The sequence below is a fragment of the Anoplophora glabripennis genome, unplaced genomic scaffold, assembly GCF_000390285.2.
Source record: "Anoplophora glabripennis isolate ALB-LARVAE unplaced genomic scaffold, Agla_2.0 scaffold914, whole genome shotgun sequence".
Classification (NCBI taxonomy): domain Eukaryota; kingdom Metazoa; phylum Arthropoda; class Insecta; order Coleoptera; family Cerambycidae; genus Anoplophora; species Anoplophora glabripennis.
Window position 1 is genome coordinate 26,462 of NW_019417013.1, and position 20,462 is coordinate 46,923.

The 20,462-nt window shown below is 33.2% G+C and overlaps 1 protein-coding gene across 3 annotated transcripts in view; it reads left to right on the forward strand.

Moving 5' to 3' along the window:
* The window catches only part of LOC108913626 (sterol regulatory element-binding protein cleavage-activating protein), a 28,969-nt gene that overhangs the window by 7,415 nt on the left and 1,092 nt on the right, over nucleotides 1-20,462 (forward strand). The window contains exons 1-9 of one of the 3 annotated variants that reach the window (XM_018719198.1): nucleotides 5,214-5,299; nucleotides 5,665-5,868; nucleotides 11,913-12,140; nucleotides 12,193-12,376; nucleotides 12,429-12,574; nucleotides 12,628-13,964; nucleotides 16,428-16,742; nucleotides 16,800-17,356; nucleotides 19,822-20,040. In XM_018719198.1, the coding sequence (XP_018574714.1) occupies nucleotides 5,708-5,868; nucleotides 11,913-12,140; nucleotides 12,193-12,376; nucleotides 12,429-12,574; nucleotides 12,628-13,964; nucleotides 16,428-16,742; nucleotides 16,800-17,356; nucleotides 19,822-20,040 (3,147 nt within the window). In that variant the 5' untranslated portion in view covers nucleotides 5,214-5,299; nucleotides 5,665-5,707. The other 2 variants (XM_018719199.1, XM_018719197.2) reach the window with 2 other exon arrangements.

Sequence of the window (20,462 nt, forward strand, 5' to 3'; positions counted from 1 at the left end):
AATTAAAATTGATAGTCCTGAACATAGGTACTTTAATTTAATTCGTTTTGTTTTCACATTGTTGGTAGTTACCTATATTGTTTTAAATTTAAAGGTTTTGTATTTTTAGTTTTGAGTTCGTTTGTTGTCTTTAGGTATATAGATATATCGTGAATTATTTTAAAATTAATATTAGGGTCGCATTAGATGAAAGATGATTGATTTTTTGTTTGTTACGATTTAACTCAAAAACTACTCAACCTATTTTACCGAAAGCTACATCTCCTCGGAGTAACATAGGCTATTTTATATTTGGCTAGTATGTAATATTGTATTTTACCATGAAGGAGCTGGACCTCACAATATACAAGCAGTTACTAATTATTTAAATAATAATTTCCCCGAGTGGATTGGAAGACCATGAACAATGAGCTGGGCTGCAAACAGTCCAGATCTTTCCCTTCTAGATACTTTTTTGGGGCTATTTAAAAGAAATTGTTTATAAACGACCACATGGTAACCTTGAGGAAATTCAAAATAATGTTACTTACGAAATAGATAGATATAAAGAACTTCGTGAATAAATTTGATGTAAAACAGCTATATATAACGAAGCAACCAAAGACACAGTCTGATAGATCAAAAAGTCCTCTTTCGAATGACTGCATTTAATTTTCGTGTGAATTTTTAAATTTGAAAAAGACAGACACTACTGATGCCCCAACCCACTATGTTCAAAACCATCATTGATTGGTTTCCAGTTTCTAAATTAAGTTTTAAAAAATTGTAACCGTTAAACCATTTTATCAAGCGGAAATAACATTATTTATTGCCGCCTTAAAATTTTATGTGTGTACCTATACAAAGGCAGATGTGTGTCACACAAAACGATAGTTGCTACTTATGTTATGTGCCAAATTTATTAGATGTTTCATCAAGCTAAATTAGTACCAGCTCGTGCCTACGGGCATTTTTCATTTAGAATCAATGCCGAACTGATTTTTATATTGTTTACCTGGTTCAGTGTTCTCTTTATTATAGCAATTTTGATAACGCAATCGGGTTTATACATGTAAACGATTAAACTAATAAATTACGAAGTTTGCCAAGGTAAAGCAGCAACCGTATACAGTTGATTTCAGCCTATATTTGGTATTATGAAAAGAAATGAAGAGTTTTACCGTTTGTCAGTGGACATCAGCAAAAGGAAAACAAGTATCCTGCATTTATTTTAATTTCTTACGTGTATTATCTTCAAGGATACCCTAACGATGCTCACTTCTACATGATAATTTCCAATACGATAACGATCAATTTAAGAATTTGTTCGTTTTTTCTTCAGAATTGACGTCATGTCAAGATGTACATACAGGGTCTTCTGAAGAACACTAGCATAAATCAGGGCCTGAAAGAATTTCAAAAAAACATTACAATTTGTTCCTATGAACCATGGGCGTATCTTTTTCCGTTTTCAAGATAGAGGGTGTTGAAAATATTTTTTTAGAATCTTGTTGCGGTCCTATCTTCCACAAAATTCGACCGAATGAACTGAAATTTTGTTATGTGGGATTTCTGGGGATGCTTAATGCTCTGGAGTTATTAATTTTTGACTATATCATACAGGGTGTTCAGTGCAGTACTCCGCGGAAACATTTTAGTTCCTAACTTTTTTGAGGTTAATCTTTTTGCCCCATTTGTCACTTGGTGTTATGGCGAATTTTATTCTAAACAAAAAAGGTGCTCTTATAAGAAGTGCTAAAATTTGCCCGTTTTCGAGAAAAACCAGGCATAGTGCACCAAAGTCGAGCAGCTAATATCTCAAATTGTTCTTTTTTATTTCAAGTAGGCTTTGGCACCTAGTTACTATTACTATTAGTTTCATTAATAGAACTCAAAATCAAAGTTATTCTTTAATGATAAAAAGTAATAGTTAGTTTATTTCTAAAAAATTTAATATACTAAATACAATTGAAAAAAGAAAAACAACAAGAATAACAAGTTATTACTAACAGTAAATTAAAATTTAAGGAAAATAAAATCAGAATAGGTATTCGGAATGTCCTCCAATACAAAAACGAATTATTTTTTGTAATGAAAACAATGTATTTTTCAAAAGTTCTGAATTACAGAACGTAACAGAAATTTTATTTATTGAAATGTTCAATTGACCCTAGAAAATGATAAAACCGCGGAGTGCTACCTTTTAAAGGGGTGCGTTTTTTAGAACGAAGTAGAAAGGTGGTATTTCCAGTTTTTTGAGTTTTACTCGAAAACTATGAATTTTTTCTAAATAGTTGTCAACAGAAAAGTTGTAGCAAATTGAATTTCCAATCGAAATGAGACATTTTGAAGTCAAAAAAAAATTATTTTTAACAAAAATATGCCCAAAAAACGAGTAAAAAAAACGAAAAAATGCGTTTTTTTTTCTTTTTGGTTTTTGGCCCACAACTTTTTTCTGAGAGGAGTTAGGTATAGGCATTGCTTCACAGAAAAAAAAGTTAATGTTTTTTCCTTTAAAATAAGCCTTTATAGAAGTACCTACGACTAATAGAAACCGAGATACATTGGATCAAAGTTGGCTACTTTTTGGATTTTTGGCCAATTTTTGCCCTTTTTTGACGATTTTCGTCTTATAACTTTTTTCTGAGTTAATTTAGGTATATGTAATGCCATATTCAAATGAAAGCTGGTTTCAATACCTTTAAAATGGTGCCTGGTAGAAGTTTATACAATTAAAATCAACCGAGATATGTCAATTTAACCAACGATACTTTTTCTTATTTTTATAAATTTTTTATTACTTTCGGTATTATTTTGTCTAATAAATTTATTTTTGTGAATGTGAAAGTTAAAATAAGTTTCTAGGTGATTGGATATTATTATTTATTTATTTAAACAACAGTTAATCATATATATCTTATAAATTTTCAGTTTCATTTAGTATATTTTCAATATTAATATCAATTTCGTCGTCATCATTTTCATCAATGTCCTCTTCAGAAAAATCAGGCTCATAAGCATTCTCACCATTTATTAATACATTTACAGGCTATTTTTTCAAGTAAATTTTCAGGTGCAGGAGATTTATTATTAAAAATGGGAACTAGCCCATTTATGGAATTTTTCCAACCCCAATCAAGGGGATTTAAAGTACAACCATTCCACTGTTGCATCTGAAAATATACTCTGAACCCATGATGTTTGAGAGCATCAGTTGTTGAAGGCAATCGAGATAAGGTAAATTTTGCACTTGTTGAATACTTTTGAAATAATTTATATCGACAAGTTTTTAGGCTGTCAATTTTTTAACTATACATTATAGTTACAATGCATTCAGATGCAGCAGTGATATCCTCAACACTAGCATTTTCAAGTAAAAATACATCGAGGTAATTTTTTAATTTTGAAAAATTCTTATTTACAAAATTGAAAAATTTTTTTGTAATTGTAATTTTTTAATTAAAAGTACAAAAATAATTAAAAGAATTCGAAATTTTACAAGATAAATATGATTAATTATTGTTTAAATAAATAAATAATTATATTCAATCACCTAGAAACTTATTTTAACTTTCACATTCACAAAAATAAATTTATTAGATAAAATAATACCGAAAGTAATAAAAATTTTATAAAAAGAATAAAGTATCGTTGGTTAAATTGACATATCTCGGTTGATTTTAATTGTACAAACTTCTACCAGGCACCATTTGAAACCAGCTTTCATTTGAATATGGTATTACATATACCTAAATTAACTCAGAAAAAAGTTGTAAGACGAAAATCGTCAAAAAAGGGCAAAAATTGGCCAAAAATCCAAAAAGTAGCCAACTTTGATCCAATGTATCTCGGTTTCTATTAGTCGTAGGTACTTCTCTAGGCTTATTTTAAAGGAAAAAAACATTAACTTTTTTTCTGTGAAGCAATGCCTATACCTAACACCACTCAGAAAAAAGTTGTGGGCCAAAAACCAAAAAGAAAAAAAAACGCATTTTTTTCGGGTTTTTTTACTCGTTTTTTAGGCATATTTTTGTTAAAAATAAATTTTTTTGACTTTAAAAAGTCTCATTTCGATTGGAAATTCATTTTGCTACAACTTTTCTGTTGACAACTATTTAGAAAAAATTCAGTTTTCGGGTAAAACTCAAAAACCCACCCCTTTAAAAGGTAGCACTCCGCGGTTTTATCATTTTTTAAGGTCAATTGAACATATCAAACAATAAAATTTCTGTTACGTTTTAGTTCCTTTGTACCCTCTCTTTTCTGACAGTCAATAGCCTGCCTAAATCGTCTTTTAGATGGTTCAAAACATCAACAAATTTTCTGGAAGATAAGGCCGAAACTAGATTTTAAAAAATTATTTGGTTCATAGGAACAAATTGTAATATTTTTTGAAATTCTTTCAGGCACTGAATTATTTATGCTAGTGTTTTTCAGAACACCATGTATATTTTTTTTCACAAAAGGTTTGAGTGACAATATTTAGATAATGAGTGTTACATACTAGAAACGGAGATTAAATTGCTCTAGTGACTATTTCTAAAATATATTTTCTATAACATCAAGCCCATGGGCGTAGGATTTTTCCTTGGGGTGGGCCTTGAGGGGCCAGGTAATCAGTCTGCTAGTCCAGACTTACGTACTTTTTCCGCTAAAATACAACACGAGTAAAAACCGTTTTAAAAAAACTAAAACTACATTTTTAACAAATTTGTACTATTTATCAATCGTGAATATAATTATGTTTATTTTTTTAAATAAACTCGGCAAAAGAATTAAGGGAGCAGACAAACTTCCAAATTTCCTAAATATGTGACGACACACTAAAAGACTATTCTCATGGAATGTCAATTTATTGGTGGCAGTACAAAAAGTAAAAGTAGGTGTCAGTTTCTGATCTTGACGCGTGCATAACTATTGTAGATCTGGACTAGGCTATACTATATTTAAAAAAAAACAATGGTTATACAAAATTATTAATCGATTTTTTTGTTTCCGGCAATTTGCCTGTATTTTCCCTCATTTTTGACTAATTTCTCAAGATTGAGATAATGTCTTGAAAAAATAACACAGTCACGTCAGGAAATTCGCAATTTATTTAAACTCCCATGAGAACGAAGAAAATCACTTTATTAATAGCGCATAGGTACATTCCGAAATAATTGCCTACGCGTACTTATATCATTTGTGAAAGGAAAAACGGGTAGTAAACTGTTTACACAATGTCGTTCTGTGTGTGTTTTGTTGATCTAATAATATGTTTTATTGGATAATATACTTAATCGTACAGCCAGTTGGAAAAAATAAAACAACTATACATGTACGTATATCGCCTTGATTAAATACATAAAAGCGACACCGTGTAATTGTATATGCCGGTTAATTGACGATTCCTTTGTAAAAATCGATGTTAAAACCCTTTTGAAACGTTTAAACTCAAGTGAGAGCCGCTTTATGGTAACTCAACACCTTAAAAAGTGTCAAATATTTTAGAAGCGATAAAAAAATCACTTTAAAGTACCCGCTAATTGTGTCAGTGAAAAAAATATATATAAATTTTATTAACCACTTACAAATTCGTTTTACAACTTTTGAATTAGGCACGCTCTTAGTGTGATTTAAAAATAATTTTCCATGAAATACTTGAATCTTACTGCATTTTTTCTACGAGTGTTTTTTTTGCAGGAAAACATTCGCCTGCTCAGAAATGGTCAACGTGACGTAGTAGATGGTCCTCCCAGATGAGCAGCCCCGGCAGAGGGGGGCGCAAGGGAAGTCTTCGACTTTGCAGGAGAAGGTCGGCACGTTCTACTACACCCTAGGGCTCTTCTGCATCACCTACCCCGTCTGCGTGGTGCTTTTCGCGATACTCGTGATCACCGCGGCCTGGTGAGTGATATTTTTTCAATATTATAGGGCCTATTTGGTGAAAAAGCAGCACAACTATAGTTTATGTTAATCGAGTAATCTTTAGTGGGCTGTGACGTGTCCCACATGCTTTTGTTTATTTCAGGTGTATCTTGATTTAAAAGCGAATAGGTGCGATTTGTTTAATTAGTAAGCAACAAATCAACATTTCTTGGAATATTCTGTAAAATACGTGTGTATTTTCAAAGAAATATCGTGAAAGGTAAAACATCTATTGAGGTTTTAAGAATTAAATTTCCAAAAATTGTTTAATTAAATAATGAAATTATAAATAGACCAGCTTTTGCTGCGTATACAGAATTTATTATTATCTTCGATAATTCTGAGACGTAAGAGGTAATTATTATCGTTACCATTCCCAATATCAAGGTCAAGGGAAGAAGTAAAAACTAATGTTAATTATCAAAGTCGTATATTATTTGCATCAGTAATGTGACTGTCATCTAAAAATAGAAATATTGTAAATTTCCAGCATTACAAAAAAAAAGTTGAGGTTTTAATTTTTAAGTATTTTCGTTTATTATAATGGAAATGTCGTAATCGATTTTTTCTCGCATGAAATTATTAAAGATTGTACCAACTGTTAAAAACCATCTGCTAAATATGGTAAAAAGTATAAAATGTGGAATAATTATACTTTGTAATAAACAATAGCTAATGAAATTATTAAATAAAGCGCTCTCCTATTTTTTTTTACTGACGTAAAGCCATTAAAATAAATGTGTTCAATTGTCACTTAGCGATGAAATTTGATCAGCTTATTTAACATAAAAAAATTGCAGTGCTCAGGGCCTAAGAGCGACATTGCGATACTTAAACATTCAGTGCTGATTGTTCTCGCCAAAACATACAAAAATGTATATTTTTAAAATGATTCTTGCAGTTCAGATCAGTTTCAACAAAATGAAAAAGTTGTTTAACGTTAAAAAGAATAATTTTCTTTCCATATAAAAATGTACAAATATTGTTGACTTCCCGCTCAGTAATTTTTTAATTCAATACAATTTACTAAAAACTATGTGTTTTATTAAAGAATGAAAACATGTTTACGATTATGCTTACGTCGCGAAAAACGCTGTTATCATTTTTGAGCTTCTTGTATCATTTGTTGTGATGTCAGTAGGTCCCTTGTATCATCAGTAGGTCCTTTTTTTCTTTATAGGCCCGTTATTTTGAAAATTATTCAAAGATAATTATTAGTATTTAACTAGCATTCGCGCTTGTTTGTGAGTTTTATAATAATTAAAATGAAGTGTTTTCTTGTAAAAATAATAGTAAATCACGATAAAGTTTTCAGTCTCAAAATTCTCAATTTTGTCATACAGAATGCGAAATTTGTTCGATGGCTTTCGCGACATCGCTAGAAAATCAAATTTAATTTACTTTTTGCGACAAAATTTTAGGATTTTTACCTAAAATTAAGTGGTAATTCCAAGTATTTTGTATTAAAAGAATTTCAAACACATACAATCATTGTCAAATAATTAACTAAATCCTTTTTATTATTAAATGTTGTTTAAAGACCCGTATAAATGTGTTTCCTTCCAAAAAGACTTTTTTATATTTGTAGACGTGAAACAAACAAAATGTACATTTTATAATAACAATAATATTTGCTAATTTTCTAAGCTAACCAATTTACTAATTATATGAAGCTAGAAATATTCTAGATTTGTTCGAAGATAACAAAACTCTTCGCTTCAAAATTTAAGAATGTCAGTCGCGAATATTTTTAAATGGTTATTTTACATTCAATCCTTTAGCGAATTCCTTATCTGTGAAAACTTACCTTAATTGTATTTTACCAGAAAACGTTGTGGTAAGTTTTAGTCATATACTTTTCAAAAAACCATAGAATGCATCGAAATTTGGTAGGTACGGGTAAGTTTTTGTGGGTGCTAAATACTTTAGTGGCTTTATGTATTTTGACGTGTTGTATCCGAATATGAAGTCCGTTTAGCGTAAACACACCCAAAATTTTTAATTAATGGCAAAAAATAGTGAAATAATCCGAAAAAATTTGTTCTGAACTTGATCAAGTGGATTTCTTTTCAATTTTGATGTGCTGATTCCAAATCTGAAATCTTTTAAGTTGCACCCCTCTCAGATATTGCAAAAATCGCAAAATAATAATAGCGAAAAACCGCCAAAAATCACGTTAGTGAGCTCAAGACAATTTGAAAAAAAATTTTCTGACCTTGATCATGTGTGTTTCTTGTCTATTTTGACACGCTGATTTCAAGTCTGAAGCCTATTAGCTATATATTCCCATGGTTTTGCAAAAAAACGCAAAAAAAACGCAAAAAAATAGTTGAAAAATACAAAAAATCGTACCTATTAATGAAAGTGAAAAAAAATTAGAAAGCGGTTTTTTAGATTGGATCAAGTATTCTTCTCGTAAATTTTGTCGAGTCGAATTTGAATCTAAAGTCTGTTGAGCCTCATTACCCAAAAAGTTTGCAAAAGTCGCAAAATATCGTAAAAAAAAATATGGAAATCGTGAATCCCAAAAAATCTTGAATAAATGTCATGGATATGGATTACTTCCAAATAAATTCGACTGACTCGAACCAGGCTTCCTTTGATGTTGCTCTTACACTTGTCTTCTCTTATAAAAGCTGTTTTACATTGTCAATTTATTGATCAATTAATTGATGAAGTCGCTTCATCAAGAAATTGGACAAGTGTAATACACCAAATGAGCTGTCAAATAACTTCATCAAGTTCTTGACGAATTAGAGCATGTTCTAATTTTCGTCAATTTTTTCGTGAAGTTCGGAAGTACCAACCCGACAGATTTCCAGCCTCAGATCAGTAATGAGGTTATGTTATTGGAATATGTAAATAATTGTGTGGCGTCGTGCTAGTTTTGCATTGTTTTTACTGATTTGTTATTTACAAAAACTAATATTTATATAATATGTGTCAAAACGGTACCGCTGTTGTATCACTACAATTATGAGTAGAAAGGTGACATTTTTGAAATTTATTTGCTTCTTTGATTCATTGGTAGAACTGATTCATATGTCAAAAAAACTTGACAAAGTCCGTAGCAGTGTAAAACCACACTGTTTACCAATAAATTCGTGAATTAATTCATGAAGAACTTCGTCAATTTATTGATGAATAAATTCTCAATGTAAAACAGCTATAACGAATTCTTTTCTCTGGATTCTGGATATACGAGCCCTAACAACTAAATGTTGGGACAAGCTAATATTTCGGAAATAATACAATGGCTTATCAAAACGACCAAATTATTTTGTTTTCACTTTTAATTACAAACATAACAATATATCTTAATCTATTTGAAAATGTTTCTATGCGTTGGTAAAGCAATCGATATTAACAGTGGAGTACTTTGTCACTTTGTCATTTAAGGGTGAAATTTGCTGACAACTAAATGATGGGACAATTCGAGAATAAAGCTAAATTTAATAAGGGTTCACATCACCCTTAGCTTTAACAACTGCTTGGACTCTTGCAGCCATTGTATTAAACAAAGATTGACACGTTTCAACAGAAAAATTGTCCCAGTTGAAATAGTTAAATCACTAGCAATTTTACGCATTGTTTTACTTACCCGTATGGTATTACTGAATAATAATTTCGCGTAATTTCTGGTTCGTAGGCTTTCCACGACCCATTATTTTAATTAAATTAATGAAATTTAAGTATGTTAACGAATACTCGGCAAATTTGACCCTTAGGTGACAAAGTACTCCTCTGTTAACATCGATTGCTTTACGAACGCATAGAAACATTTTCAAATAGTCTAGGATATATTGTTATGTTTATATTTGAAAGTATAAACAAAATAATTCGGTCGTTTTGATAAGCCATTGTATTATTTCCGAAATATTAACTTGTCCCAACATTTAGTTGTTAGGGCTCGTATGTATACACTAGAACCGTTTTAAGATTGCCATTACGTCACGAGTGTGTCCTAATATCAAGACATACGTTGCGGACGTGAATTCATTATTAAACGCGCTAAAAAGAGATACAATGATGGTATAAATGTCTTCATAGTCTCAATCTAGTACACACAACCGTTCCAATTTTTTATGTGTATTAGAGTGAAAGAAAATGGAGGACGTTTGTTGTGTATTAATTTTAGACTGTAGTTTGATTATAGCTTTGTTCGTAAACCTACACAACGTGTAGTGTAATGTAGTGTAGTGGAATTCAGTCTTACACTAAAATAATAATTGTGCACCACTTTTAGAGAAAACATTTGGCTGTTCGTTAATTCAATTTGGGTAAACTTAAGCTGGCATAACCTAATTGTAAATAATGGAGAAAATATTTGTGATGAGTGAATTATTTAGTGACTCTGGAAGCGAATCGGAATCAGATCATGAAGATTACCTTCGTAAAAAAAGAAAAATTCATGTTTTATTGGAGACCTGTTTCCAAAAAAATAAAAGAAAGTGCATTACAAATTTTATAGAACTTGTTCGAAACTGTGAGGAAGACGAATTTATCAGCCATTTCAGAGTAAAATCAAATATTGCCAAATTTTTAATGATCTATCTAAAATATCTACCAAGATGTGACATTTGTAATAAAAGTTTCATTTTCGCGCCACAAATATACTACACTACACTTTTACACCACCTTGATAGCCAGTGTAGTAGTGTCTGTACTACTACACTACACTGGACTTTTCGAACACCTGGATTATACCTGCACTTGGCTACACTGCAATAAACGAACAACGTATTACTACACTAGTGCAGCAGTGGAAGGTTTACGAACAAAGCTTATATAGCACTTATAGTGCATTTAAAACAAAACATTCAAAACAGGAAACAAAACTGACACTCAGATTACAAATTTGACAGTTGTTTTGATCGCGTCTGCGTACTAACTGTTGTATATATTTTCTGAGCGTTGAAATATCGATTTTTTGGCATATTTTCGTATCCAGTAATACCAGTATTAAATTTTGCGAGATATCTTGATTTGGTAATTGTCAAGATGACATTTCAATTATATGAAAACAGTGACTAATTTGACTAGGATTTTTTGGAGGAATTTTTCACCTATTTCTCATTATTTTATCGGAAAATTAGAATATACGTTTTGTAGTATTATACTTCTACTTTTAAAATCCGACTGAAAAATTAAAATCGGACCACCTCCAACGCATCCAGAAGCTTTGCAAAATACTGCACCAAAAAATTTAAATTCCCCTAAATTTTTCCGGGTTTTCTACGTTTCTAATTATCCTATCGAATAGATCGACCTCTCGTTTTATTCGTATTTCGATTCTCTACAAATTGTTTGTTTATAGCAGTCAGATTGCTTCGTTAGTTTAGGTTTTATAAGCAAAACACTAAAAAAATGCGTTTTTGCATAAAAATGTTTATAAAAAATTAATTAATGGTAAATTGGAGTAGGAAATATAAGCATATATCTACAGACTGTCTTTTAGATGACTGCACAATCTAGTATTTTTGTCACAAACAAAACCTCTGTTTGGCCTATAGGCTCAACTGACTTGAGATTCAAATTCGACTCGACAGAATTTATGAAAACACTTGATCCAGTCTAGAAAACCTCTTCCTAAATTTTCTCACTCTCATTAATATGATTTTTTGCCATTTTCAGATATTTTTTTACGTTTCAAAATACGTACACACCTGATCAAGGTCAGAAAAAATTTTTTCGAATTCTTTTTTCACTTACGAGTACTAACGTGATTTTCGGCGGTTTTTCACTATTTTTTGCCATTTACTCAAAACTTTGGGAGTGTTTGAACTAAACGGACTTCAAACTACAGACCACTTTTTTATTTTGTGTGCCGGTGCCATTAGACTTGGTCTTTTGTTCTAAAAAGTCTAATCAGCCTCTAAAGCTTCTTGTTCTGCATCCAAATTTTGAATGCCTATTAAAGCAGAATCTTTTATTACACGTAATTGTCACCATTAAACACTTTGATATTTCCTTCATTATTTTAACCAATTTGTGGAATGAAAAAATATAATTAACTATCTTAGGTTGCCACTGGTAAACTTACCGTTCCCTGGTAAAGCGCCCGAAGTGTTCACCACCAACTTAAACGGCAGCGATGGCCTGCAGCCTTTCTGTTACGTGCAGCAGGTCGTCCTGCGAGTTGGCGTCTTACCCTGGGAGCCCGACCTTACTTTGGGTGATGCCTTCAGGGCTCCCTTGTACGAGGCCTTCAAGCTACTGGAGGTGGTAAGAAACTACCAGGACAAGAAAAGGTTGGTTTGATAATCGTAAAAACTCAAGTAACCTCAACTTTGCGATTTGCAGTTTAAAGACATTGGGCCACATGTGTCTTCATATTGAAGCGATAAAGATATCGAACAAGAACGATCGTCAGAATGTCCTTCCACAGTACAGTTGTCTGGTATTATCTCCAGCGAACTTGTGGCAACAAGACGTCCAACGGTTCTCGCAGGACAACTCGATACTTACCACGATTTTTAACCATCATGTAAGGCTGTTTTATAACTTATATAATTCATAAATAATCGAGTAACTTTCAGAGTTTTCAAAAAAGTAAAACCTCAATAGCAGAAATGTTGTTTGGGATGCATCTTTTCGACACCGGCATTAAGCGTTATCCTATAAGGAACAGACAGAGGATAATACAGTATGCCGTTACTTTATTTTTTAAAGAGTACGATCAAGAGTGAGTGTTAAACAAAAGTAGTTTAATTGTAAATAATTTACTATTTTTTACAGATTTATTGTGGGACTACACGAGAAACTGACTACGCTCTATCCGTTACACCAGAACAGCACCAAATCGCCGCCTAGTTCAGCTGACACAGTTATGATTAAATATCCAGGAGAGATCAATTATTTAGAACTCGTGCCAATATGCGTTTCTTTTATTTTGCTTTTTCTGTACTACTACTTCTCCGTACGAAAAATCGAGCTCATCAAGTCCAAACTAGGCATGGCGTTCACCGCCACGTTCACCGTTTTCTGTAGTCTGACCATGACGATGGGTATCTGCTTCTTCTTCGGCCTCACCCTCAATTTTGAAGAGGGCAAGGGTATTTTCCCCTACTTAGCGATACTGGTAGGCCTGGAAAACGTTTTGGTACTCACCAAAAGCGTCGTCTCCACACCGCTTCACTTAGATGTGAAAATAAGGAATGCGAAAGGACTAAGTAAGGAGGGATGGTCCATCACCAAAAACCTCCTATTGGAGATCACCGTTTTTACTTTCGGTTTATTCACTTTCGTCCCCGCCATCCAGGAATTTTGTATATTCGCCATAGTGGGCTTGATAACGGACTTCTTCCTGCAAATGTTCTTTTTTCTTACGATCCTGGGCGTGGACATAAGCAGGATGATGAATTCCGCTGAGAAATTAAACCAGAACTTCCGGAACGGGTTGTATCAAACACAGAACGTTTTCGATAAGTGCAAAATCAGGGGGATGAGCAGGTCCAAGTCGCATCCGAGGTTATCCTCGTTTCCCGCTAATATCGTAGCAGGGCAAGCGCAAGGCGCACAGGAAAAGAAGATACCGAAAAGAGTGAGATTGTTCAATATATGGGCTCGCACGAGGTTTTTCCAGAGATCGTTTATGATACTGATGGTGATCTGGATAAGCGTGATAGTGTACAACAGCGATATCATCAACCACTACATCTTAAATGTAGTACTGGAAGACAAACACCACAACCAATCGAGCAGCAATATGGAAAACTACTCGTCTATAAAATTGTTCCCGCTGCTCAATACCTCTAATTCCATTCAAGTCAACTATGTGACGTACAACCCGATAGATATAAAGTACCAACAAGACCAGTCGCAGGACATCGATAAATTGAAACACTGCGAATACGCACCTTGGTTGAAGCTGTCTTCGAGGCACTGGCCGGCGATCCTGAAAAAGTACAACATGTCACTCAGTGGTCAGACTATTGCTATACTACCTAATATTAAATTGTCGCACGTAGTTAGACCCGATCAGGCAGTCTTGTTGAGGAATCCAGAAGAAAAGTACGGGGAAAAATTCCAATGGCATGCCTTGGCGGCAGCTCTGGACCCTATAGATTTCAGAGGTAAATATTTCAATTGTTTCATTTGCTTGTTAGTTTGATAAAGAAGAAGAAGAAGAAATGTAAGTAGTTCTTAGTTCGCGGGAACGGAGGGGGTGATATTATATCAACTTTAAGTCAGTTTCATAGAGAAATGTTTATACTCCAGTCGAATTAGATCATAAAACCTGAAAATTTGAAAAAATTATTATTAGACATTTTATATATACCAAAGAAGTAACTTGAAAGAAATGGCGTTAAGTTGGCAAATTGCAAATAAGTGTTTTTTCACTTTTTCTCTAAATGTTTTTGTTTTTTTCGAAAAAATTGTGAAAAAATTCTAATTGTTGCTAAAATGGATAAAATCCAAAATTTTTAAATGGGGATTGATGGTTGAGACTCCAAAGGGTATGTATAAAAATTGGGAGCTCAAAATAGTCATTGGTTTTCAGAACCATACTTTTTATATGGCTGCTCTAAAGTCAAGGTCCGAAATAAATTCATGAAGAAACGATCTTTTTTCACGAATTTTTTTTCGGTCTATACTGTATTGCAGCAACAATAATGCACATAAAAATTTCGAACTACATCAAAATGAAACTTTCCTTTGACTATTTTCTCTAATGTCAATATTCTCTGATTTTTTTTTTTACGTTTTGCGCTAACAATTATGCAAAAATTAGCGTTACTATATAAAACATCCATCCCGTAACAGATACCAACTGGACTATAACAAAGTACAACATGCACAAACAAATTATCCCAGGGTCAGACAATAGGCGCTCGGGAATTCGCTCTTTTTGCATTAAATAGAGCTTATTTTTACGGTAATTTAAAAAAAGGTAGAAATCACCTACGCTTCTTTGTTCCCAAGATAACCTGTTTTTTATAATGTTAATTATTAATTAACTATTGGATGGTCGGACGTAAACCCTCATATCAAAGGATCAAGGAAGGGTTGTTTTTTTATGAAAATAGATTTTCCTAACCAAAAATGTCACTCTGGAAAAAACGCCAAATACAAAATATACATCACTATACTTCAAAAAGTTGCAGTTTCAAAAGTCAATCTGTTTTGTACAGATATATAGTGATTTGTATTTTGTATTTGTCTACTTTTTTCAATGTGAGATTTATAATTAGGCAAAAGTACCTATTTTCATAAAAATAATCCTCGAGGGACCCTTTTGGCGCAAGCAGTTATTTTATCGATTTTTAAAATTTTCTTTATAGATGGCAAAGTACCTAACGGATAAACAATACAAAAACTATACCAAATAAGTAACTTCAGACAATACTAATTAGAAATTAATGCTGAGTTAAAACATGACTAATCCAAAGGAAACAAACCTTTTAACTGCCCAAATTTGGATATAATATAAAAGCAAATAAAAATTATTGTGACTGAATTCTTGATATAAAATTTAAAGCACTTTTAAAGCAAGTAACGGACTGCTATAAATTAACTCTTCCGAAGCAATGATAAAAGACTGATAAAACTGTAAACAAATATAATAGTAGTATCAAAGTGGCCCTAATTGTTTTACAAAATAAACGTGACCACTTGTGAGGATTCTTTTATCTCCTAAAAGTAATTTAACTTTATATGACCAAACTTGTAATGCAAAACTTTATAAACAAAGAACAAATCATTTCAGCTATTTACATTTTTATCTTGGCATATCATATTCAGCTCTAAAACAAACACATCCAGTAATGGCTGGTTTATCAAATGATATTTGACTACCAGGTAACCATGATGATGTGCCCCCTCCAGCACAGAATTACACCACCTACTAAGATCATTTATCAGTTTTCATCAGCATGCCAACTATTGAAGAATTTAGCTATTTGGATATATTATATCTAGTGACATGTTTTGGGTATAGGTGAGATATAACCTGCAAAGTAAATGTCACATCTTACATGTCATTATTACTCACTGCCTACTGACAGAGCATTACTTTGTACCTACTCGTAGAGATCTGTAATCCCACAATATCATTAGCAAAAAGTTTATTGGGCCTACTGCAAAACAGGTTATGCCTTCATAGTGGCCGATTAGTAGGTCTCTTTTTGCCAGTAGCTGCAAAGTAATGTTTTGTGCTAGTAGACATTGAATGCAATGACATTTAAGGTGCTATATAACTAAATGATGTTTGGTTGCTAAAGTGTGAGACATTTAATTGGCTGTTGTTTAGAAATGTAAGTAAAATCTAATGTGAATTTTTTTTGATAAACCAACCGTAACCTTTAAAATTCAAACAAACTACAATATAAAATACACGATACATCCGCAATATTCGAATTTATGACTTCCTATGAACCGATTGGGCGTTTAAAAAAAAAAACGTCATCATAATTGTTCCTTTTCGGACAATTATGTGGCTGTTTAGTAACTTACATTTTTTGTTTAAAATAAGTGGTTAATATTTTATTTTGTATTTTTGTTATTGGTACAATTTGATGCTTTTGTTTTATTTCAAGATGCGGAATCGGCGGGTAACACCATACCACAGGCCGAACAACCCTTCTACCCCACTTCCCCCATGGAAATTCTCCTAACAACCATCCTCTGCTTCATCAGCGCTCTCGTGTTAGCCTACACCGTTGTCGTACTCTACCGTTGCATTTGTTCTCGGAATTACGCCGAATGGCGAGCGTCTTGGTTTGCGGAGAAATCGGATGAATCCGGAGATGACCAGGTCCTCTTGGAAGCGCTACCGGTGGTTCTGGAAGGCCACCAGCAGGAGATAGAGTGTATCGCCACTGACGGAACCAACATAGTCAGCGCCTGTTTAGGTAATTTTACTTTTTAAGTCGAGAATGTGAATTAAACTTTTACTTTTTCCCTTGCAGGTGGCCAGTTAAAAGTTTGGGACAACAATACGGGAGAGCTATTGACACAAGTCAACCGAAAGTCGTCCTTCGAAGACAGCAAAGTACACGACAGCTGTTTGGAACTGGACGACAACCTCTCCGATTACGAATCTGGCTCTCCCCCGTCTCGAGACGAGACCTTCCCCCGATTGCTGAACAAAATCAACACGGATTTCTCTCATATTAAGGAAGTGAGCCCAACGACACCTTCGGACTCGAAGTATAACTTCAACAAGTCATTCCGGCATTACTATTTTAATCACGATTACGACGTGAAACTAAAACACAGTGAAAAGACACTAAAAAGACAAAGCGTCAGCTGTGCACCCAGTGAGACTAATAGTGAGATTACCTCCAAGAGGGACAGTGTTAGTAACGGCAAAGTGAATTTTCACCGCGATTCCAGCAGTGGGAGTAATTTTAATGCAACGGGATTCTCGCCCGTCTGGTGTATGGACTACGTGGACAATTTGATCGTAATAGGCTGTGCGGACGGGCGGTTGGAATTCTGGGAGGGCACAACGGGAAAGCTGAAGGTAAGTCTTTCTCAAAAATGTTTCGTAATGCTTTTGCCATGTTTAATAAATATTTCCTGTGGTGTCAAAATGTTTTCGTTGAAGGAGATCACCCTATATACTGCAGCTTAGAAGGGTAATTTCCATAAGTAGTTGGATTTTGTTTTGAAAACAAGATTAAAAAGTGTTGTATCCAAAAAAATTCCTGAATTCCTGCGGTGTTAGGTGTGCCCTAAGGTCCTCATTTGTGGCCTCTGTTCTTTAATTTCTATCTAAATGGTATTGATGGCCGCTTCCCATATCAGGACAACTCGGAAGAGCTGTAAAATTGTCAGGAAATTTTATAAATATGAAAAAAAAAATTACATTATTGGCCAAATTCTAATATTATTTATTTATGTTGACTGAATTAAAAAGTAGATATTGATTGATTACACCGAAAATTTGAAATGTTTGAAATTATTCTTTTCGTTTCCAGTTTTTAGAAAATTTCCTCATAACATAAACAATCTACCACGTTAAAGTGACAAAAACGATGTGATGTTAAGTCTTCCAAGTGTTACACACACTATACCTTTTTTTTAACACGTTCAATGCCAATATACAAAAATTATCAGTTCGCGGGAGTGAGTAATTATATTATGCTCATATGCAAACAAAACGTTATACAGGGTGTCCCGAAATTCATGCAACAAAATTTAGTCAGATTCTTGAGACAAATTTAGGAAACCCGCATTTTTTATTTTTGCCAAGTGATCCCTCTTTTCGAGTTACAACCCCTTGAAATCTGCTTCTAAGGATAATCTTTTTTTATTCTCAGAACGCTGTTGTACGGGAGTCACTAAATTTGTTATACAGCCATTTTATGACGTGGAATCTGATGGTGCTATGCTTTTTGGCGAGGAATTGCCTTACGACAATTTTTCATGGGCCCCCTTGACTATGGAACCATAAAAATTTGGTCGCATGTTTAAAGGACCCCACACTTTTCTTATGGGAAGTGGCTTTCAGTCAATTTTTTTTAAACTTTGCCGATTGATAGTTCTTAACATGTAGATCAAAAGTCTCAATGGACACAAAGCCCCAAATAAACCCCTTCCCCCCAAAAAACTGACTCCAAGTAGTGGGGAGTTTACTTGTCGTTTTATGAGAAAAAGTTTGAAATAATTTCAATGAAATCTAAAAAAACTTGTTTTTTTTTCGAAAATCAATGTTTTAGCTTTAAAACGCCACCAAAGTTTAACACAGAGTATGATAGCTATAGATATACACATGTGTTAAGCTTAACTACGTTTTACAGCTTGAATATTATTTTTTCAAAAAAAAAAAACAACTTTTTTTTAGATTTTTTCAAAATAAAAAAATTACTCGAAATATTTTTTCATAAAATGACAAATAAACTTTCTACAGCTATATAAACAATTAAACTGTTAATAACAATTTTCCTGACCCGATTTTGTAAAATTGAGTTGCAGATTCGAATTCAGCGTGAAAAAATACGTGCAAAAAATATACATGTAAAAAATACGTGCAACTATGAAATACAGTAATCTGGAAAATCTGTAGGCTGATTCGTGGGAGGCGGGGTCAAGTGGGGTAGTTTGATATTCAAAAATGTGATTGTTTGGGGTCGTTGTTGGGTTGATTAAAAAAATAGTTTTACATGCAGAAATCAGTTAAATCCCCCCCCCTACTTGGAGGCAGTTTTTGGGAGGGATGGGGTGGATTTAGGGCTTTGTGCCCATTGAGACTTTTGATCTACATGTTAAGAATTGCCAACCTGCGAAGTTTCAAAAAAATTGGCCGAAAGCCACTTCCCATAAGAAAAGTGCGGGGTCCTTTGTTAAAAATTATTAGTCCGCTAGAAAGCCATTAAATTTAGAATATTTTTTGTCTCTTGATACTTTTTTCGTAAAACACATTGATTTCGAGGAAAATGTCAAAATGTGATCGAACGCATATCATGATTCGTCATTTTCTTCAAAACCATTGCGTTTTACGAAAAAAATATCAAGAGACAAAAAAATTTCTAATTTCTAGCTAACTAATAATTTTTCAGGAATTCTTTGCGACTAAATTTTTTTAGTTCCAAAGACAAGCGGGCCCACGAAAAGTTGTCTTAAGGGGGTTCCCAGCCAAAAAACTTAGCACCATCAGATTCCACATGTCATAAAACCCCTATGTGCCAAATTTAGTGATTCTGGTACAACAGAGTTCTGAGATATAAAAAAAACTATTCTTAGGGGTAAATTTCAGGGGGCTATAACTCCAAAAGAGGGGGCCAGTTGGCAAAAAGAAAAAATACGGGTCCCCTAAATTTGTCTTAAGAATCTATGACCAAATTTTGTTGCATTAATTTCGGAACACCCTGTATATAGGCGTTGCGAACGAAAGCAGTAATAAATAAAAACCAGATCTCAGTTCTTAAATATATAAATAATGATGTGTTGATACCACTTTCAAAACATAATAACCACTTTTTTCAGTGTATATTTGAGGATGGAACAGACTCGGGCATAACGAACATAAAAACAGTAAATGCCAAAGTCATAGCGGCTCGTCTAAGTGGGGTACTGGAATTATTTCAACTGCAGACCTACAACCAGGGCCGTCCTATCGATTGGAACTTTACTTGCGCCTATAAAAGGACTCACGTCAGGACGGGATCCCTGGGGTCCGTTTCCGACCGTGAAATTCAGAATCAGGTGAGTTACATCATAAATCATAAACGTTTAAATATCTTTCAAACGGAACCATTTTTCTCTTTGACTTTGTTTAGCGATTATAAAATATTGTTATAGTAGAACTAATAATTGACTTAACGTTTTGTTTTATTTTTTTTTAAACCTTTTCGGACTAGCAATAAATGCATTACAATATAGTGTAAACAAGTGCTACTATTAAACTTTGCAGTTAAAACTATGTCATTAATTATAAATAGGTAAGATGATTGATGATTTGAAGAGGAGTTTGAGTGTTAGTGAGATATAACCTACAAATTTTATGTCATATCTTAAATGTCATTGCTACATAATGTGTACTAGCACAAAGCATTACTTTGTACATGCTGACAGAGAGTGACCTACTAATCTGTAGGCGTGAAATCTTAAATGCTTTATTTGACAAT